The 20,402-nt window shown below is 41.7% G+C and overlaps 1 protein-coding gene across 7 annotated transcripts in view; it reads left to right on the top strand.

The window, feature by feature from the left end:
- The window catches only part of Fstl5 (follistatin like 5), a 742,188-nt gene that overhangs the window by 669,718 nt on the left and 52,068 nt on the right, over nt 1-20,402 (top strand). For all 7 annotated transcript variants that reach the window (XM_087200319.1, XM_087200322.1, XM_087200323.1 and 4 more), the window contains 2 exons: nt 4,960-5,067; nt 8,492-8,616. In XM_087200319.1, coding sequence (XP_087056445.1) covers nt 4,960-5,067; nt 8,492-8,616 — 233 coding nt within the window. The remainder of the gene's footprint in view (nt 1-4,959; nt 5,068-8,491; nt 8,617-20,402) is intronic.

Below are 20,402 nucleotides of genomic sequence, written 5' to 3'. Positions count from 1 at the left end.
TAAATTAAATAATAATGATCTTAATAGTAATCATTTGGTGTGCTGTATAATTTTCAGTTAACTTTTCCAGATTCATGGATGTAGAGGTGTATAAGCTATTCCGACTTTCACAGGGCTATTCTAAGTGCACGAGTCATGTCACTTACAAAGCAAACTGAACACCTGGCTTCTTGGAGCCCAGAATCCTCTGGAAAGAGACAGACAATAAAATGCGAATACCACATAATAAGATATAAACTGTAAAGTGACCAGATGTTGAATGCAGCAGAAAGGAAGGGGAACAGAGGCCGAGTGGACAGAGCCGAGGCTGTGGGAGGCTGCAGGGCCAGGCCGGTCAGTGCCCATGACTTACGCCCAGCGGTCAGTGTCACTGGTCAGCGATTAGGGGTCGGTGCCCAGGGGTCAGTCCCCAGTGGTCAGAAGGCAGTAGGCAGCAGGCAGCAGAGGTGAGGGCGCAGTGTCCAGCACTGTCAAGTGTCCAGAGCACCCTCAGTCAGTGTGGCTCCAGTGGCAGAGGAGGCCGTGGCAGGATCGGGAGATCAGGAGCGAGGCCACTGCAGAAGCTGCAGTGTCCCTGGGGAGGAGCTGGGACACCTCTGCTCTGTGTGCACCGGGCCCCACCCAGGGCCTTGACGCTCTGATCCCGAGGGGCTTCCTGTCCTGTCCTGTGCCAGGCTCCAGGTCTTCTTGTGGCAGAAGGAAGGATTAAAGTGTCCAAAATACTGCTCTTCCTGTTGCACTAAGCAAGCAGTCTCAGCTTACGGATCCTTCCAGGTCAGTTTCAGAATATACTTGCAGATGTATTGTAAAATTCATACATGTGATTATTCCTTCCCAAGGCTGATGGTGCAAGTAGGAAAACATCCACTGTTGACAGAAAATTAGGTTCTAGAAGGGTTGTGAGGGTGGTCGTGTGGCAATATTTCTACCCTATTTGTTGCTGAAAACCCTGTAATGTTCCCTCTGTAAAATGTGCTGTTTTATTCTCAAACACTTGCAAGCAGATTTTTTCCTAAGAATTAATTTTTTCTAAATTAATTATATCATATTACTTTTCTTCTCTTTGAGTTACATGATCTTTTCCCATTCTGTTGATCTTTTATAACCAACATCAAAATCCTGCACAGTAGCTGAATTCAGGAACAGTCTTTTGAAATGCTGAACACAAAGCACTTCATGGTTCCATAGCTCACTGCACATTTTCCAGTTCTGAAGGTTTTTGAAACTTGGTTGATGCCCCCTCCTCCGAATAGGCATCCTGTTATACTCAAAGGCAGTTGATCCAGCACTGTCTCCTGGAACCTCCTGTGAAATATTCTCATAGTTAACTAAAATATTATCTGCCTTCTCAAGATAAAAGTGTTCACGCTGGAGGCCGAAATTAAAATGCCTCTGCCTCTGTCCTTCACCTGTGTTGTGCTTCATTCTCTGAACTCCCATAGCGTCTGTTCCCTGTTCTACTTCATGATGCTTGTCATCTTATTTTAAGCGCTTCTTTCGCCCTCTGTTCTATGTTCTTTAAGTAAAGAGACTTTATTTATTGACTTTCTCTCCTAGGTTTTCCTTTGCTAAATAAAGGTATTGCATCTCTAAATCTTTACACATCGTAATGGTAGCATACTCGCCAATAGATGTTAAAATGCTAATAGGAGGATAACGCCCGTTCCATTAGTTTTCTTCTTTCTTTTCCTCTATGGTTTTGGAGAAGGAACCTAGAAATGTACATGTGCTAGACAAGCACAGCCGTGGAGCCACACCGTAGCCCCTTTTCTGTGGTGGTAGCAGTCCTGAGTTAGGCGAGCAATGCTTGACATTCGCACTCTGCGCCTGCACGTGCCTGGGAGTGTTACATACTAGGTCTTGCCTCTCCTACTGCCTCACAACAACTTTTGGAAGTTGATATTCATCATTTCTACTTAAACATAGGGGAACCTGAGCCAAAGATTGTTTTGTTACTGTCAGCGTAGGTGAGATTTGAGGTCGGCTCATGAGCAGCACACCTTCTGCCTTTGTGGTCCTCCACTGCCCGGCACTGCTTCTGGAGGCAAATCTGCATAGATCTCAGCCCCTGTGGGTTTCCTTCCACCCTCCAAAGGCAGCAGAGCCCCAGAAGAGTATTTTCACGTGAAGCTCAAATGGGAGGCAATTAACTCGTATATTATCAGGAATGAAACTATCAGCCAACAAGGTGAGGCTCTTTTGTGGGAGGGGTCCAATTGGATGATCCCAGACAGGACAGCCTGGGGTCTCTTACGGCCCTGAATGGGCCGATATGTGTCCTGCAGTGCATCGTATAGAACAACACTTAGGAAAGTCCTGGTGAGGAGAAAAGTCACCTTGAGATAACTGGCAAACTGGAAATTTTCACTCCAATAGGTCTTTTGTAGTTATTTACAGAATTTTGCTCATTTTATTATTATGTTCTTACAATTGAATAACCATGAGGTTTTGTTAGGGTTTCTTTTCTTTATGTGGAGATATTCTATTTTCAACATTTCAAGCTTATTGCATTTTAAACTGTGTGCAAAATATGCTGACTATAACAATTACGCAGAGATCAAGGTCAACATGTAAAGGACAAAATAGGAAAAATCAAAGGACTCTTACTGCTTTGTCATTAGTTCATTGACCGATGAAAGGTGGATATGCACTGAAAGTATTGATCAGTCCGTGCAGAAATTTAGATGAAACATCTGCCATTCATTCAAACACAATTAACAAAATACTAGACTATTTCTTCAGCGGTAAACCACTGAATTACCTTAATAACACCAAATACAGGGATAGGTGTTCTGGCTTTGTGCAGTAACTCAGTGTTATTACCAAGAATTCAGTCTCCTTTTTTTTCTCCTGCTGCATCCTTAAATCATTGGCCTTTTTAAGATTATTGTATTACAGCCTCAAAATGGCTTTGGAAACTGGGCGCTGAAGTCCTCACACTCGGGTTTGAACACAAGAAGAAAGGAGTGAGGCGGGAGGCCTTCTCCTGCTGCCATCTAGGTGGAGATGCATCTCCACCCTCAGAAAGCTCACAGCAGGCTGGCCCCCCAGAGCAGGCGCTGGCATGGCTCATGTCACTGCTCCTGGGCTCTGGAGTGACTGGGAAGCCTGGGTGCATCGGGGGTGCCTGGCGTTGCTGCAAACCAGTGCCACTGAGGGGGTGCTTGCTAGCAGTGAGCTCTGCTGAGCCGCGTGCAGACTGCACTGTGTCTCTGGGGGCAGGAAGAGGGGAGACTATGGACACAAAAACGGTTCAAGAGGTCTTTCGGGAGTTCATGAATTATTTCAGTAATGCATGAATATAGGGAATTTTAAACAGGGAAAATGCATGGGGAAGTTTTAGAATACAGGCAGTAGTAAGTCTAAATTTCCAATAATTAAAATATGAATTTCCATACATCCAAGCACAAATGTAGTTTACCTGTTACTAATCCAATGAGAATAGTACTGCATTGCAAATTAAGACTTGGAAAATTCTGTAATTACAGAGACTTTGAAAGGCTTCCATTATTGCATAAAGTTTACTTTAGTGGATACATGTATTTTCTGCTATAAATTTGGAAAATATATGTTACTATAGGAAATTATTTTTAAAAAGTATTAACTTGCATTATAAATAGCTTGAAATTAAGGTGAGTAAAATAATTTCTGGGCAACAGTTTTCTTTCAGGAAGTTGTATTTTAAGTAAATCCTTAATACTATAAATATTATCAGAAAAAAACACATTTACCCTACCAAGTGTGGTAAATATTTTTTTACCTTTATTAGTCCATATATGCAGTTCATAATGATCACACCCATTGTAGGGAATTAGTATCTGTATAGAACACATTCCAGTTATTTTTCCCCTTCCCTCCACCCCCTTCTATTTTTTCAGCATCAGATGAATTTATCTTATAAAACATTATAAACTTAATTATCATTTATGCAGATTGAAAACCAGTCTAATAGGCTGAAGAACATACAAAACATGTAAGACAATTGTATGAAGTCAAGGTACACATTTAGATTTATTGTCCTCTCTGAACTATAATACTTTTCTCTCTCTTCTCTATCAGTCTTTTTTTTTACTTCATAATATATATTAATATTTATAAATATATATTTATTTCTCTCTATATATGTAGTTCCTCACATAAGAGAAAACACGTGATATTTAAGCTTGTATGTCTGACTTACTTCACTTAACATTATGGTTTCCAGGTGCATCCATTTTCCTACAAATGACTTAAGTTTATCATTTTTATGGCAGAGTAAAACTCTGTTGTGTATAAATACCACATTGGAAATCAGTATGGAGTTTCCTCAAAAAACTGAAACTGGAAATTCCATTCGACTCAGCTATTGCCCTTCTAGAAAGCTTCCCAAACGAGTTCAAGACATCATATTCCAGTGGTGGATGAGTGCCCATGTTCATAGCAGCACAATTCATTTTAGCTAATTCTTGGAAACAGCCTCTATGTCCATCCACAGGTGAATGGATAAACAAGAAAACATTTTAATTGCTACTTTTTCCCCCTCTCTAATTTTGGATTTCTTATTAAAGAAATTACATTAGATAGGCAGGTACTAACATTATAGCCATACGTCAGATTTTTGGCATTTTCACGTACAGGGCATGGTCAGCCTGAAGACCCAAACCCTGGCAGTATAACGATGGTTCTCACCTGTGTCTAACACTGGGCAAACACGAGCCTTTTCATCCCTCTCGTCCTGGATTTCTAAATGGCTTCTCTGTGACTCGTGATGTACAGGTCGTGAATCAACAGAAGACGACATATGATTACACAGTGATGAAGAAAAATGGGCTGTGTAAAGGATCATGTTTCCAAATGAATCAAATAGGGAACAGAAAGCTGGACAGTTGGCAAGATGCTCTTTTAATGTGACCTCAAGGTTCGGGGACGTCCTGTAGTCTGGGCCCGTTTTCATCCGAACTCCTTTCCCTCTCCTCGCAGGCAGTGAGCACGGACCCGGTCCCCGTGAAGCTGCACTACGACCGATCGCACGACCAGGTCTGGGTGCTGAGTTGGGGCAGCATGGAGAAGACGTCCCCCACCCTGCAGGTGGGTGCCGGGCAGGCGCTGGGGGCGCCCCGGAGGCCTCGTGGTCACTCGGTTTTCCCTTCTGAGCACGTTGGGTTCGCTGACACAACGTCGGCCCAGAAGGGACGGAAAAGGCTGATACTCGGAGGGGTTTGGGATCGGAAGGGCCTGGTCCTATTCCTCACAGCCATATTCACATGCAGACCAGGATGTCCTGACATAGGGAAGGTCACGGTTTGCACCCATCCCTGCCGCTGACCCACGTCCCGGGACTCGCTCGGGGTGGCCTCAGCCCATGCTGGCTGCGTTCATCGGGGTCCTCCCACAGTGCTCCCTCGGCCGGCGACGCTGCTTCCCTACCCGGCCCTCGAAGAGAACCAGAAAACCCCCTAAAAAGGGGAAAGTGAATTTATTCACAGCTTGGCCTCATTGGCAGGGCAGCAGCCTCAGCCCTGCTACTGACTGAGCACAGAAGCACCTGAGTTTACCCCTGTTCGATGTCTCACGTCAGTTTCAGGCTGACCCACCCCTCGCAGTCCTGTGGTGTGGCCCCAAGGCGGTTCGGTTCTGAGGGTGGGTGTCACAGCGGGGTGCGGCCCAGGCCCGAGCGTCCGCTCGGCCCCCCAGGCTGCCCTGGGCTGGTGCTCGTCCGGGAGCTCTCCTCTCTCGCGGGCATCTTCCCAGCACAGCGGCTCAGGCTGGGAGGAATCCACGTGCAGTCACCTCTGCCACAACCCACGGACCACAGCCAGCCCACTGGCTTCCCGGCACACGTGGGTGGGGGCAGAGCCAGGGTCTGCAAGGAAAGCAGTGTTCTGGGTGGGCGGTCGTCAGAATGATCCATCACAGTCGGGCGCTGTGGGCCACTGGCTTGGCACTTTGTGCTTAGATCTAATCTTGACAAGGTGAAACAGACCAATAGAGATGTTTCAAAAATGCTATTGATATAAATTGTTTTAATACTATTTCCTTTATCTTAAGAAAAGCTTTTTGAAGCTTAAAAAGGTTTTAAAAGTAAGTTTCCTTTCTTTTCAAAAAATTAAGACTGCGCTATATTCTTCAGAACCAATCCCTGCCTCTTTTCTTATCCAAGGCACTTTGGGAACAGTGGTCTAAGGGTTGCTATATTTTCACTAAACTGTTTAGACAATCTGCTTTAATTTTGCACAGGAAAAAAGGCTCTATAGAGGTCCTATGTAACTTCCCACACATTATCTAGGCATGCAAAAATATATTGTTTAGTTTTTTTCTGAATGCCTAAAGAAGTTGTGCAAATAGAACGTAGTGACTTTTAAAATATTTACTGAGTGGGAGTGAAAGGTAACTGTTATACATGAAAACATTGCATGAAATGTAGAGGTGAGGATGATGAGGCTGGCGGAAGAGCTGTCTGAACAACGCTCCATGGTGGGGAGATGCGAACCAAGGCACGGCCGAGCCCGGAGCAGGCTCTTTTGACCCCTGCAGGGTCCTGCTGATCCCCAGCCGTCAGCGGGCGGCCGGGCCGGATGCAGGACTGCACTGTGGGACAGGTGGCTGGGACATGAGAGGCTGCAGGTGGCAGAGCTGTCCTCCGAGTGAGGCCGGCCTTGCTCTGGGCTGTGTGGAGTCTCCTGGGAGGGCAGGGCTGGCCAGTGCCAGCCTCTTGAGCACTTGGCTTGGTTGAGGTAAAGGCTCTCCTCCGAGCTCACTGGCCCTGTGCTCGCAGCACTGTTGTCAGAACGTCGTGCTTTAACCAGGCTGGCCGGGCCCTTTGCTCAGATGTTCGTGGGTAATTGTCTCCCTCGAGGGTTATTATGAAATATCAACAAATGTTTGCAAAAGGAAAAGGTATTCTAAGGAAATGCAGTGCCCAAGACCTCCTTTTGCTCGAGTGCTCCGGGGCCGTAAAATTGGAGGAGACTTGGTAACAGGCTGAGACAGTATATATATATTTGGCCCTCACACAGCATATTTTATAATGGTGCCCACTGACCTAGGAAGACTTTTCTCAAGAAAGAAAGCCTTATTTCCATTTCATGCTTGTAATTTAAGCTATATATCTTTGACAATTTTGAATACAAAATATAAACTTTCTGTGATAGTTTTCATTAATAAAAAATTCATATACGGTCACAATGTTAGGTATGTATGGCAATGACTTTCCAATTAGTATTTCTAGATAAATTCTCTAAGATTTATCATAACTATCCTTTTCCTTTCTGACATCTATCCCTTATAAAAATTTAAGAATTTCTACTCCAAAACGTGTGTGTATTCTGCAGTTTTATAATTGGTATGTGATGTCTTTACAAATGCCCAAATTTTAGGGATGACAATATTCCCACGGGACGGTGGGGCATGAAGTCTTTTCACTTTCTGCGATCCAGGAATTGGGGCTTAGGGGGAAGGTGAGAGGTGCGTGGGATGTGTGGAGGGGTCAGGGCACCCACAGGGTGTGCCCGGGGCTGCCGCCAGCCTGGGTTTGTGGACGAAGAGGAGGTGGAGTCCTGTTCCTCTCGGCCCCACAAGTGCCAGTCCTCATCCTGCTCAATGACAGCAGGAAAAAGGACCCAGAACCACCAAGGCCAAGACCCAGAATTCAAGGCTACTTATTTCTGCCATAAAAAGCCAAAGAAAAGACATAGTTTTGAGAGAGAGGTATCACATAATTCACAGAGCAGGAAGTTAATTTGGTGGCCCTTGGTAGGAAGGATTTGAAAGTGAAATTTTATAGGCAGGAAAGAAGGCTCTTTATTTTTATTTATGTATTTATTTTGGTGCTGGGAATGGAACCCAGAGCCTTGGCCTTGCTAGAAGAGTACTCTACCACTGGGCTACGCTCCAGCCCCGAGAAAGCCCTGTAGGTGCCTGGGCAACTTTGTGCATGTGTAAACATCATCAGACACAGTTGCAAGGCCAGCTGGCTGCAATCAGTAGGTGGATTTGATTCACATTCCAGGATCTGCTGTTTATTTGCTATCAGTGAGTGACTAAAAGGTGGTTATTTTGCCGAAGGCAAATACATTGTTTATTTCTTTGATTGAAATTTACCTCAATTGATTATTTTCAATTTACAGAAAGAAATGATTTTAAGATATGGTTTCATGTAGTCTAAGCTTTTTAAAGAGGTCTCATATGACTTGTTTTGGAGTTTTCATGCTTACATTTCAAGGTTTGCGATAAAGAAGGGATTCTGTCCTGATGAAGCCTCAGATCTCCTATACTTGCTCTTATTATCTCATTACAGCAGTTAGTTTTCAAAATTCAGAAGTTTTTTAATAGAGGTAAAAATTTCCTTATTTAAAGTACATAAAGCATACAAATTGACATTTCATTAATGACAGAATAATTTTCAAGAGGGCAAAATGAGTGTACACGTAAATTCCAGAAACATTAATATTTTTTTAAACAACACGGAAGCGGGGCTGTGCATGGCCTCCCATGACTGCATGTGCTCTTGCAGGTGGTGACCCTGGCCAGCGGGAGTGGACCGCACCACACAGTGCACACGCAGCCCGTGGGCCGCCAGTTCGACAGGGTGGATGACTTCTTCATCCCGGCCAGTACCCTGCTCATCACCCACGTGAGGTAAGCGTCTGCCGGCTCCAGCCAAGCTGTGAAATCCATGTCCACTCATCAAGTGATTTGTGTCTAGAATAAATGGAGGATTGCATTTGGTCTGACTCTGTCTCTTGTGGATATATTTCCATTGGTCAATATTAGTGATGAATTTCTCATTATGTGTTTCTTTTCATGCCTAGGAAGTAGGTGAATTTATCACGAATGCAGTTGTACTTTGCTATTTTTATCAATTTAACTGTTAATATTTTTCCAAATTGTCATTATGATTATTCTTCCTACTCACTTGCAAAATCCTGGCATTTCTTTGAAAGAATAATAATTTAAATGACAGAATCACATCTCACATGGAGAGAATGTTCACTTGAAGGTGACATGATGAATGATCCACAGTTACAGAAATCTGTTCGGCATACAACACTCTTGTATCAGCTTTTCTTTATCTTGGAATTGATGTAAAAGTGCATTAAGGATACAGTATAGGGAGTTGATGTGGAACCTTTGGGGACTGCACTGTGTCTGATAAAGCATGTTAGGGTTTTCCGTGTCTCCGCCTGGCACCAGGAGTGAAGGCGCAGAGCTAACATAGGTGGAGCAGTTCCGAGGCTGTCCAGCTGTGGTAACCTCCTCCAGGGGCACCGGGGAGCCCAGCCTGGCTGCACACAGCGGGCCTGTGCTCTGGGTGTTCTTGGAGAGAGCTGATATGTTCCCACAGCATGGCGTCACTTTTGACTCGAAGGGTTTACAACTTGGCTAATCGTTAAAAAGCATCCAAATAATAGGAATCAATAAAAGGCACTATTTTATTTTAATTGTTTCTATGTATTATGAAAAAGGCTGCAAAGAATGTTTGAGGCTTTTTTTTTGTACAGGGGATCGAACTCAGGCAGGCATGTGCAAAGCAGGCACAGTGCCACTGAGCTAAATCCCTGGCCCTGTGTTTGAGGATCTTTCTAAACATCCTTGTTCCTTTCAGGATGTGTGGTAAAATACATGAGAATCTTGCCAACACTTCATGGGGATTTAACTGAGCAAGAATGAAAAATTAAATGATAGCTATCTGACCTGTATATACAATTAATTCCATTTTCATTGGCACGAATGATCATCAAATTTCATGTTGCAGCTCAAACTAATTATCTCTGTTTTTGCAGTGAATGGTGAGACTGGAAATTAACTTGCATTTCCAAAAATAAACTGTTAGCTGTGTAAATTGTTGTTAATATAGTAAAGATTCATTCTGCATCAGAAACACCTGAGCAACTGATAGGGTCCGTTCTCCTTCCAATGTCATGAAATCCAGTTCTAAACAAGTCCGGCTTGTGTGTAAATATGTGTGGCTGAGCATCTGTGTTGTTGGATTTTCATGACGCGCGTTCTTCCTGTGTTGATGCCACCTCCTGTGATACCTTTGGCGGGTGCCGTTGCCTGGCAGGTTGAGGGCTGACGCACACGTTGTCCTTGATCAATATTCGTTTCCCTCCTGGGACCTAGCATCACCCCACCCCTCTTCTCTCAGCTGACATCATCCTCATTTCAAATAAGTCATAAGGACAGCATCTGAAAAGCGCCTGGTCCAGGGTCAAGGTTTCACGTCCTTAGGGCCTAGGAAAACAGAGGCCACGCTTCTCGCAGGAATGAGCGTGAAGACGGTGGAAGGGCCGTACCGTTCCCCGTGGCCCGGGCGGGATTGCTGTGGAGCACGCGCGCGGCTCTGGGCACAGGGGGTCGGGCGGGCAGCAGCCGTCTGGGAGCCCCTCCTCTGCTTCAGACCTGAGCCTTGGGGTCCTAGCAGCACTGCCCGTTCCCGGGGGCGAGGGCGCCCTCAGCCGTGTACTGCACCTGGCCTTGGATAAACAATGTCGAGCATTAAGTGCGCAGGAAGAGTTATTTCGTAGAATGTTCGCAATCTACTCAGCCGCGCTGGTTTCTTTGTAATTTTGTACCATTTTGCTAAGAATCTGTATTCTTGTCCTGCCTGCTTGCTCCTCAGTTTTGCCTGCAATTCTCCTTTTTCTTTCTCCTTTTCTTTTTCCTCTGTTTTGCTTCTCTGCCTCTCATGCTCCTGCTTCTTTGGTGTAGTCTGTAAGGTAAATCAAGGGTGAGGAGTTTAAAAATACCAAAATACGTATGGCAGTTTGCTTGATGGTACTAATGATTTCACTGTGCCTGTGTGTGTGCCTGTGTATCTTGAGATATTTGCACACATTTATGTGCATATATATAAACACATATACTTCTTTTGAGACATAATACATAAAGCATCATGTCATACATGCCTTAATATACACAATAAAACACTAAAAAGGCTTTACAAATTTATATTAAAAATTTGACCAAGATAGTTTTTTTAAATTAATATTTTTGTAAAATTTTGGGAAATGCATTTTTTCAGAGCATCTGAAGTTCTCAACACTTCAAAGATTCTTGCATTCCTTGCTTGGGTTCTGTTTTAATTTTCTTGAGTGCCTGAGAGGGAAGAGACCTGGTGCCACCAGTGATTCAGCTCCTCTCCTGTCTCCGCCCAGATCCCCACCCATGCGGCTTCCACCATATACATTAGTCCTCTAGGGCAAGGGCTAATGAATGAAAATATCCTCTTAGCCTTTAATAAACTGAAGAATGAATTCTCTTTCTTCTCCATAAAATCAAAAGATTCTGCGGGCCTTGGGCTTGGGATGACCAGACACAGCCATGCTATCCTACGTTTGATCTGAATCAAAATATTCCTTACACCATGAAGCTCTGGTTACTGGACCAAGCTTGAGTCCTTACCCTCTTCTTTCCTGAAGGAGTTAAAGTGGGTGAAATTTTCTGGAGGATGAGAAGGGTATATTACACTTCTGTCCCTTGGAAAGCTCCCACTACTTGCTGAGCTTTTCAAAGGCCCTGACTAAATGCGGAACAAAAGTCCATTTTCAAAACTTTAGTAATTAACTCCATAGAATGGGCTTTCAATGTACTAAGGTATCAGCTGGTTAATTTCCCTTACTCACTGAAGAGGAATTTAAATAACTTGAAATTTGACTAATAACACAGAAATGCTTTTTTGATATTTATTGAAAATGATATTCATTTAATAATTTTATGCCTTGTGTTTTTAAGAAAAAATAAAATTATGGTAGCTTATGATCTCTTAATTTATACAGAAGCAGTTCCATTGAGTAGTTAATAGTGATGTATTTTTTGCATTAATGATTCATTCTACTTCTCGGTATTAACCAAACATTCATTATCAGGCTTAGTAGTCTGAGAGTAGAGAATTTTCTTTAAAAATCTTAAACTTCAGCAAGAAGTTAACAAATTGTTAAATATAGTTTTAGAGTTGACAACATTATATACTACAAAAGGAGTATATTTTGCAATGACCTAAAAATTATAAATTGTTATATGAAAAATTTCATTCTACATTTTTATAATATATACACAAAATATAGTACAACTGAGACTGTTAAAATTGAGGATGTGTATGATTCTTATAAGAACCCATTGTGTGCATTTAATGTAATACACATTGAAATGAAAATTCTCCTCTTTGTAACACAAATGTATTCTACAAATATAAATGTTAGGAGAGAATGAAGGTAGGGGAGCTCCATCACAGAGGACAGCCTTTAATGGAGTCAAAACCTGAGAAGGACCTTTTGGCATGAACCAGAATGATCCTGTCTCTTCCAGGCTGTAGCTTTTACAGAGATAGCAGCTGTCTTGGGTCAGGGTTTCTCGGAAACCTTTGATCCCCGGCTGTTGTGCCTACCTGTGTTTACCTGCCAGGGCTCGTTGTTCTAATAGGGTTGGCAGATCCTGTTCAGCCGGGGGGCTGGCAGATCTGGCCCCTCATTTTTGACTCATAACCAGAGCCTTTAAATCTTGAGGCTTAAACTAGTCCTGACCTGGCTAAGATAGTAGTGATCTAATTCCTTCATCAGAGAAGCCTGTTGTGCAGCCCTGTTTTCAGGTTAAAATGAAATAACTATCGTCGCATGTAAACATATTTCTGGACATGGTCATGCTGCTGCTCTTCACTTTTTATGACATGGCAAAGGCATGGGAGATGAAATGTCTCTTGTAATCAATCTTTTGTAATTAACCAAGAAATTAGAAAGTAATTAAAAATAAGCTTATTACTTTTCAGGAACATTCTTGTGCTTGTTTTCATCTTCAGAGGAACAAAATCTCATATGGCATAGGGATTTACATAACTGATGGTTTTATTCTCAGTATTATAGAGAGAAAAATTTAAAAGTCGATGTCTAGTTGTAGAATATGCAAACAGTGCAGCTTGCTATGCAGGTGCTGCCAGAATCGGCATAAAGGAAATGAGAAACAATGGATTTGGCAGTGATATGTCATGTTATCATATTTTCTTTTTCATGTTTCCCTAAAGATGAGAGGGGTAAAGAGAACTGACAGAATGAGAGGAAAATAAAGAAGTTGACAGGTATCAAGGAATGAGTGATGAAATTTTTCATAGCAATTTTCTAAAAAAACAAAAAAAATCAACCCTTCCTAATTCTTACGGAGAGTGATGTATTTTTGATAGGGCAGGTGAGGCAGGAGATTAGAGCATGGCAGAGCTGGCTGGGGAAGGAGGCGTGACCTGTTAATTACAAGATCTGAGGATGCATGTGCAGAACTGTTCCCAGAGCCCTGGAGAACTCCGGCAGGTTTTCAGTAGGACACCCAGACCTGACATCAGCCTCTCAGGACCGGATGTAGAAGTTCTTGCATGTTTCCTTGAGATTTGACAGCATAAAAGACACACCAATGCCATGAAGAGCTTGCGATAGTGGCTTTCCTCACGATAGCCTGCCCTGCTTCTCCAGGGTGTACTTTTACCTTGTTTCTTCCTCTTTTACTTATCTTCCACTCAGCCCAAGCTCTTTCTGTGGAGCCAGTTTCTCCCTCACACTTCACTTTGAATTTTTCAAATCAACATCACCACTGCTCTTTGCTTGTTTTGTTCAATTCTGTGTTGGATAGAAGAACAAACTGGAATCTAACTCTAGAAGGAGAGGGGAGTGATCCAAATTCCATAAACATTTATTTGGGGCTGCTTTTGAGAAGGAGCCACCCAGTAACCAGGGGCTGGTGCGAGGTATATTTGGAGGCCCACAGAGAGAGGAGCAGGACTCAGGAGACAGCACAGCAAGGCAGCAGTTAATCCAGAATGAGGGCAAGAGCGAGCTCTCCTAGAGTTTGGACTCATCCTGGGAGCAACGTGTGCAGGAGCACAGCGGGGGGCTGTTCTCACCCGGACTGCAAGGAGCAGCTGGTACTTGGTGCAGCGGAGTCACTGGTGGAAATTTGTCATGGCTTTCACAGGCTGACAATACTGTTGGTACAATTTAAACTAGTGCCATTAGGTGAGGAAAAGAAGAAGCATGTTTAAAGTTTGCCTTTGGTGTCACTGCATGTCGTGCCTCTTCATCTCCTACCTGTCCATGTTACAGGTCAAGTTGCAATAAACTGACTCCGACCTGGCTGAAATATGATGTCAGTCGGTGCCGAGGGCTCTTAAGTAAACGCAGGAGGGAGGGGGCCTTCCAGTCAGGCCCTGACCGTCAGGGAGAGTCCTGTAGGTATGCAGGGGAGGAAGAAACCAGGTGTTGTTCTGTGAGATACCTGGAAAGGTCTCCCCACCCTTGAAGCCATGCCCTACTGCAGTTGGATCCTATTTCCAGGGCTTTTAAGACGTATATCCCATGCTTTGAATTACACTTCTGCAGAAATAGATCTTTAAAATGTACCTAATTCTTGAGAGAAAAACGGAGCAGTTAGAAAATTGATATCTTTATTATTGTCTTTTTCATTATAGATATGCAGTGTTTTAAAATCTAAAGATGTCCTTGGGAGTTGGGAGAGTGTGTGTGTGTGTGTGTGTGTGTGTGTGCACGTGCACACATGAAAATAGGCAAGAGTGTTGGTTCTGATCACTGTTAGGCGACAAACAGTGAGTGGCGCTATCTGTAATCCCAGGGGCAAGGCGATCTGGAAACCACACACGTAAAGACAAACTTCTCAAAGTGCCCATGGCCACACCTTTCCTCTCCTCTAGCAGGGGCTGCCAATCAAAGCAAGGAACAAACACAGGGCTGCCCTCCAGGTGCCCTGGACGTTCCCCACCTCCCCACCTCAGGTCCGGAGATGGTCCGGGCTGGATCCAGCAGCGCTGACTGGGTTACTCATCTGTCCTTTCTGTGGGCTGGAAAGGACACGGTCAGTGGAAAGCCTTCCCTCTCTGCGCTCAGAGCCAGATGAGCGCTCAGAGTCAAGCGCTTGCTGGGCAGAAATCCCCCGGGGACGCAACTGTCCAGGTGATCAGAGTCAGCACAGCACAAGGCTGGGCCCATGCCAGCAATGCGGAGCCCTGAGATAGGAAGGGGCAGGGGCCGCTGCAGGCTGCAGTGGTCTACAGTGCTCTTTTTCTGTTATAAATTACAGCAAGCAATGATTAAGAAAGGATTGGGTTTGATATATGTTTCCATAAAACTCCTCCAAGGGAAAAATAAACACTCTGTGAAAGTGAAAGTGAAAGTATATCATATCCCCTCATATTTCATCAACTCTGTTAAAGCAAAAATTATATATATTGCTAGCCATATATCAAAACATCTCTACTCTTGCAACTTGATTCATGGATAGGCCAAGCGTATGGAGATACAAGTTAGCACTAAAATGGTCTATTTACACTGAAACCTTACCATATTAGAAATTGAAGATAGCAGGTCTTCAATGCTATTTTAAGAAAAATCTAATCTCACTATGATAATTGACAAAATTTCTTCAAAAATGTTTTTGGATGGAAATCTAAGTTGGTTCTTTTTTTACTACATTCATCCTAACATGCTCATTAAACTCACAAAGAGAAATAAAGTAAAAAAATAATCTAAATATCCCAGGAACCAGAACCCTTTTTATATACTTTAAGTAGTGAATATCTAAAACATTTAGGAGTTCTGAAACCATGACATCGTTCTTCCCCAGCTTCTGGTAACTTCTTTGGTCCATTTATCTGCTCCAGGCAAGAACAAAGTTTAGACTGGCAGAGCAGTTGTCTCATGGATCACTTATGCCAACTGATCCCGGGGCTGCATACATTACCTGGACAACAGAAGATTTGCAAATTGTTCACGATGAAACAAAGTGCACACGTTATGTGTGTGTACGTGCCTACATCTACAGATCATTGTTAGCAAATCACCCAGTATTCTTACTCGTGTGCAAAGCTCAGATTCATGAACACTGAGTAACTTGTTTTAATTCTAAAGAAGTAAAAACATTATATCCTTCAAACTTTGATCAATGATGCCATTCTTCCTCATTTTCATTGTCTACTGGATTTGCTTTTACTTTAATCAGTACTTTCAACATTCGTTAGCACATTAACACAGATCACACATTGACTATGAAATGCTTAGAGACAAAGAAACACTGAGCACTTGCAGAACAACTGGGTATGTGTGTGTAGTTCGCTACCTTCCTTTCTTCTTCAGTCAGAGAGCCCTGCCTGAGTCCTGTCAGTCTGGCTGTGCACAGACTGGGGCTGCTCTCTCTGAGCCTTTTTCTTTTGCAGAAAAGTGCAGAGCCCCCAGTGGTTGATTCAGAAAGATCAGCACTCTTTCTACATGTGTTTGGTTTTCAGAGCCACGCCATTTGCCATGGAATATTTTTGTTGTATGAGGAAACAAGGTTGGATTTAAAGAGCAAACTATTATTCAAATATGGAGATTTAAATATTTTTTAAATGGAGGCATTTATGCTGGTATTATAAGTAGACTCTAAGCTCCAGGATTTAATAAAGCCTCTAAATAGACTGATTCTACAACCCTTTTTACTGAAGGAATCAGCAGAGCACTAATAACAAATAATTTAGAAGCACTTCACATTGAAGAGCTGACTCGAGTTTTATTGTACAAAGTAAATTCTCGACATAGGGCCTTGCCTGTAATAGGACCTGGTGTTCCAAGAGACAGCTGTGGTATGCATAGATAAACTTCTGGATATAGATTTTCTCTTTCTCACACATTATTTGGGGTTTTATTCTAAATGGTAAATTAAATTTATTTTACCCCAAACAAGTAAACTATATGGTTGCAGAAATGGCTTGGTTTTTTGCTTAGTAGTGAAAACATTCAGGTAAAATTGAAGCATATGAAGAAATACAACTGTTCCTCGACTTACCATGAGATTTTGTCCACATAGAATCGTGGTAAATTGAAAAATATTTTAAGTGAAAATGCGTGTCACACCCCAACCTGCAGAGCACCGTGGCTGAGCGCCCTGCAGAGGGCGCTCTCACCTCCTGATCGCGGGGTGGAATCGGGGCTGCGCTCAGGGCTTCGGCCCAGCATCGCAAGACAGTGTCCCGGGACTCACCCCAGTGTGGCCAAAGCTCAAAATCCACAGTCTGAAGTAGGTTTCTACAGAATTCGGAAGGGGTTCACGTCATCGTGAAGCTGAAGGTGCAACAACAGAAGTCAGGGGACAAAGGTGTATCAGAAACTCAGATGCAAAGCAATTGACACGGCACGAAAGAGGAGCAGAGCCCATTATGAGAAGCCAGAGTTTCTTATGTGGATTCAGTGTGCACACTGCATGGCCCATTTCATACATATGCTTGACAGCATGTAACATTGAGTCAAGTACTAAAGCCTTAACAAGTTCTCCTAAAATTTGTGTAAAGACAGAATCATGCATACTGAGGTATTTAATTCCTCAGATCTTTAAATATATGTATTATTTTTCTATGAAGGAAAAGGCATATGATATATTTTACAACAGCATCTTCTTTCAACGTTTCTTTCTTTCTTTCTTTCTTTCTTTCTTTCTTTCTTTTCTTTTTTTTAGTACCGGGGATCGAACTCAGGTCCTTCTGCTTTTGAGGCAGGCAGCAGATCCACTGAGTTAAATCCCCAGCCCTTCAATGTTTCTTAATACAATTTTCATTAAAATGTTAAACCTCTAAATACAAAGGTATATAACACAAAACAAACTCTTTTGATTTAAAGACGCCTATTGTGGCTCAGCAGAGCAAAATACTAAATAAATAAATTTCTTTTTCAGAACACATGCATAAATTAATGATTGTAGAACATTTTGGCAATTTCCTACGAGTGTGACTACATGTTTATTTTATACATACATCACCTTTTAACTTTGCTTAACTGCAAATGCACGGCTAATACAAACCCTAAGTCAGCTGCTGGGCGGTCTGAGCAGGCAACCATCATGGGACTGGTGCCGTCCTTGCAGGGACCTGAAACTTCGAAGTTACTCGCTGCAAATCCAACTGAATTGGTATTTTCCCTCATTTAAATTTAGTTGTAAGTCGTTGAATGTAGTCTCACCATGAAAAAGAGAAATTATTAGTCACTGCAAGTCAATCCAGAGTATTTAGATCAGCTTAGGCCTTTTTTTTTCCTAATTTTCATTTTATTTCATCCAAGTATGTTCACTTGCTAGCATTTATTATTTTGCGGTGTTTCAATTCTTGCTTCACTTTTTGAAAAACCAATCAAGCAGTAAGGAAAATGTCGAGTTTTAGAATTCTTAAGATTTGATTTAAAGAATTAAACACGTGAAGGATGTCAGGAAGCCCTTAAAATTAACTTACTCCAGGTGTTCATTGGCTCTGTCTGTTATCCTCACCCCAGACTTCAGTCTGGATGTGGAGAACACTGGATCCCCAGAGTGCGGACCCACTGCCCGGCTGCCCTCACCTGGACTCAGCTCATAGAGCAAAGATAGGAGATTTCAGATGAAATAAAAATGACAGTTGCTCTAAAGCAAATTTTAAAAATTCTTAGCTGAGTTCGTTATGCTCAGCGTCTCCTCTGTAGATGTTTAGACTAGGGTTAGCTCCACATCTGAGTTGTGATGCTTTGCCTATCTGTGGCCGGGGTTGTTTGCTGGGGGTGGAGGAGGAATGCATGATATTTAAAGAGTTTTCTTCTATACTGTAAACTGATTTAAAGGAAAGCCAGATAGAAATTACAGTCATTTATTTTAATGCTATGGTGTCAAAGCTAATTTTTCTGTTTATGTAACTTTGGATACATAAATATAGCTTTCAGTTTTCTTTTTGATAATATCACAAGCTGTAATAAAAGAGCAGGGTTTACATATCCTGTGAAAGTAGTTACTAATTCACGCATCTGAAAGCCAGAAAATAATAAATAACGTAGATAATAATAATGCATGTCAGGCTATCCATCAATTTTGAGTGAGGGAAACTTTATATTTTTAATCAGTTAATGCATATGCTGCCTAATTTCCATTAAAAATGTAGTTACATGTATCAATAGCAAGCACACAAATTATCTTAAATTTCTGAAGACTTTAAGAACTTGATAAAAGTCATTTAATTAGTGCAGGAGAATAATTTGAAAGTAGATTATTGAGGAAGGCAATGTAAATGATATCTTTACATTGGCTATGCCGAGCCACTTCTTTGCTTATTACCTTAATTTGAACAGCAGAGATTTACATCACAAACCTCTTCTTCCATCTAAATTATTATTCACACCAAGAAATAGTGTAATCTAACTCACAGAGATCTTGTTGAACACAAATGACTTTCTTAAGAGCACAAGTAGACTGGTTTGGTAGCAAAGAGTCAGTGGAAAGTACATTGTTTGTTAATTTATGATTTAATGTTTTGGAAATTTTCAGGATACATCCCGTACATGCAATCATTATCAGAAATTAGTAAAAACAGAAGTATAGGGGCCGGGGATTTAGCTCAGTGGCACCGCACCTGCCTTGCAGGCACAAGATCCTGAGTTCGATCTCCAGTACTGCAAAAAAAAAAAAAAAAAAAAAGAAATACATTCATCTATTTATTATATTTTTTGTTTCCTGACTTTGCCCAGTTCCCTGTCAATATATATGTCTAAAATACATTGATAGTCTTTTAATTAATAATCTAATTTTAATTGATTAAACAATCTAATATTATAATATTATAATTAATATATCATATAATATAATGTTATAATTAATTAATAATCTAATTTTAATTGATTGTTTTTACCATCCTTTAACATGTTAAAATACTGGGAAAGATTTTTGGACCAGTACAACATTTGGGTTAACAGAAGTGAAATAAATTATATATATTCTTCTGATTCAAAATGTCATTATTGAAACTTCAAAATCATTTGGAAATGTTTTTCCTTTCAGTATTTGTGCAAGTAAGACAGATAATGAAGTTCAGTTTGTACATTGATAATGTAAATAAAAGAGATTCACTTTTTTACTATTAAAAATTCAGATTTATTTCGTAAGTTGTGTACTGAAATAGGCCAGGAACTTCAGCAGGGGATAAATGAGTGAAAGTATTAAAGTGGACCACTTATATGAGAAATGTATTGGAAAGGCAGATAGTATATTACTGTGTATTGTCATTGTCTAATACAGAGCTTCACCAGCAATTCCTTTCTTGTCTCACATTAGTAATCGTTTAAAGTGTTTCTCTAATTTTCTTATTTTAATGCACAGGTAAAAGTTTGTAAGTTTATAAAGTTCATCTGAATTTATATGCTGGTAGCTAGGTTGCTTTGTAATTTTTGTTCTTATTATTACAGTTATTTATATTAATAGTAATTAACAAACACTAAGCACTATGTCAGACACTGAGCCAGGCAATTTTTATGCCTCATGTCTCCTGGAACAGCAACATAAATTCTTACCCTTATTCTGTATATAGCATAGTAAGTGTTCAGCTTGGAACTCACTTCTGTCTGGATTCACTCCTCACACTTAACTCATGGTCCTCCCCTGGTCCCTTCTTC

The sequence above is a fragment of the Heterocephalus glaber genome, unplaced genomic scaffold (genome assembly GCF_053883595.1).
Source record: "Heterocephalus glaber isolate CG9 unplaced genomic scaffold, H.glaber_assembly_v1.0 deba00001737, whole genome shotgun sequence".
Classification (NCBI taxonomy): domain Eukaryota; kingdom Metazoa; phylum Chordata; class Mammalia; order Rodentia; family Bathyergidae; genus Heterocephalus; species Heterocephalus glaber.
The sequence above is the reverse complement of the archived record's forward strand: the minus strand, read 5'-3'. Positions and strand labels throughout refer to the sequence as shown.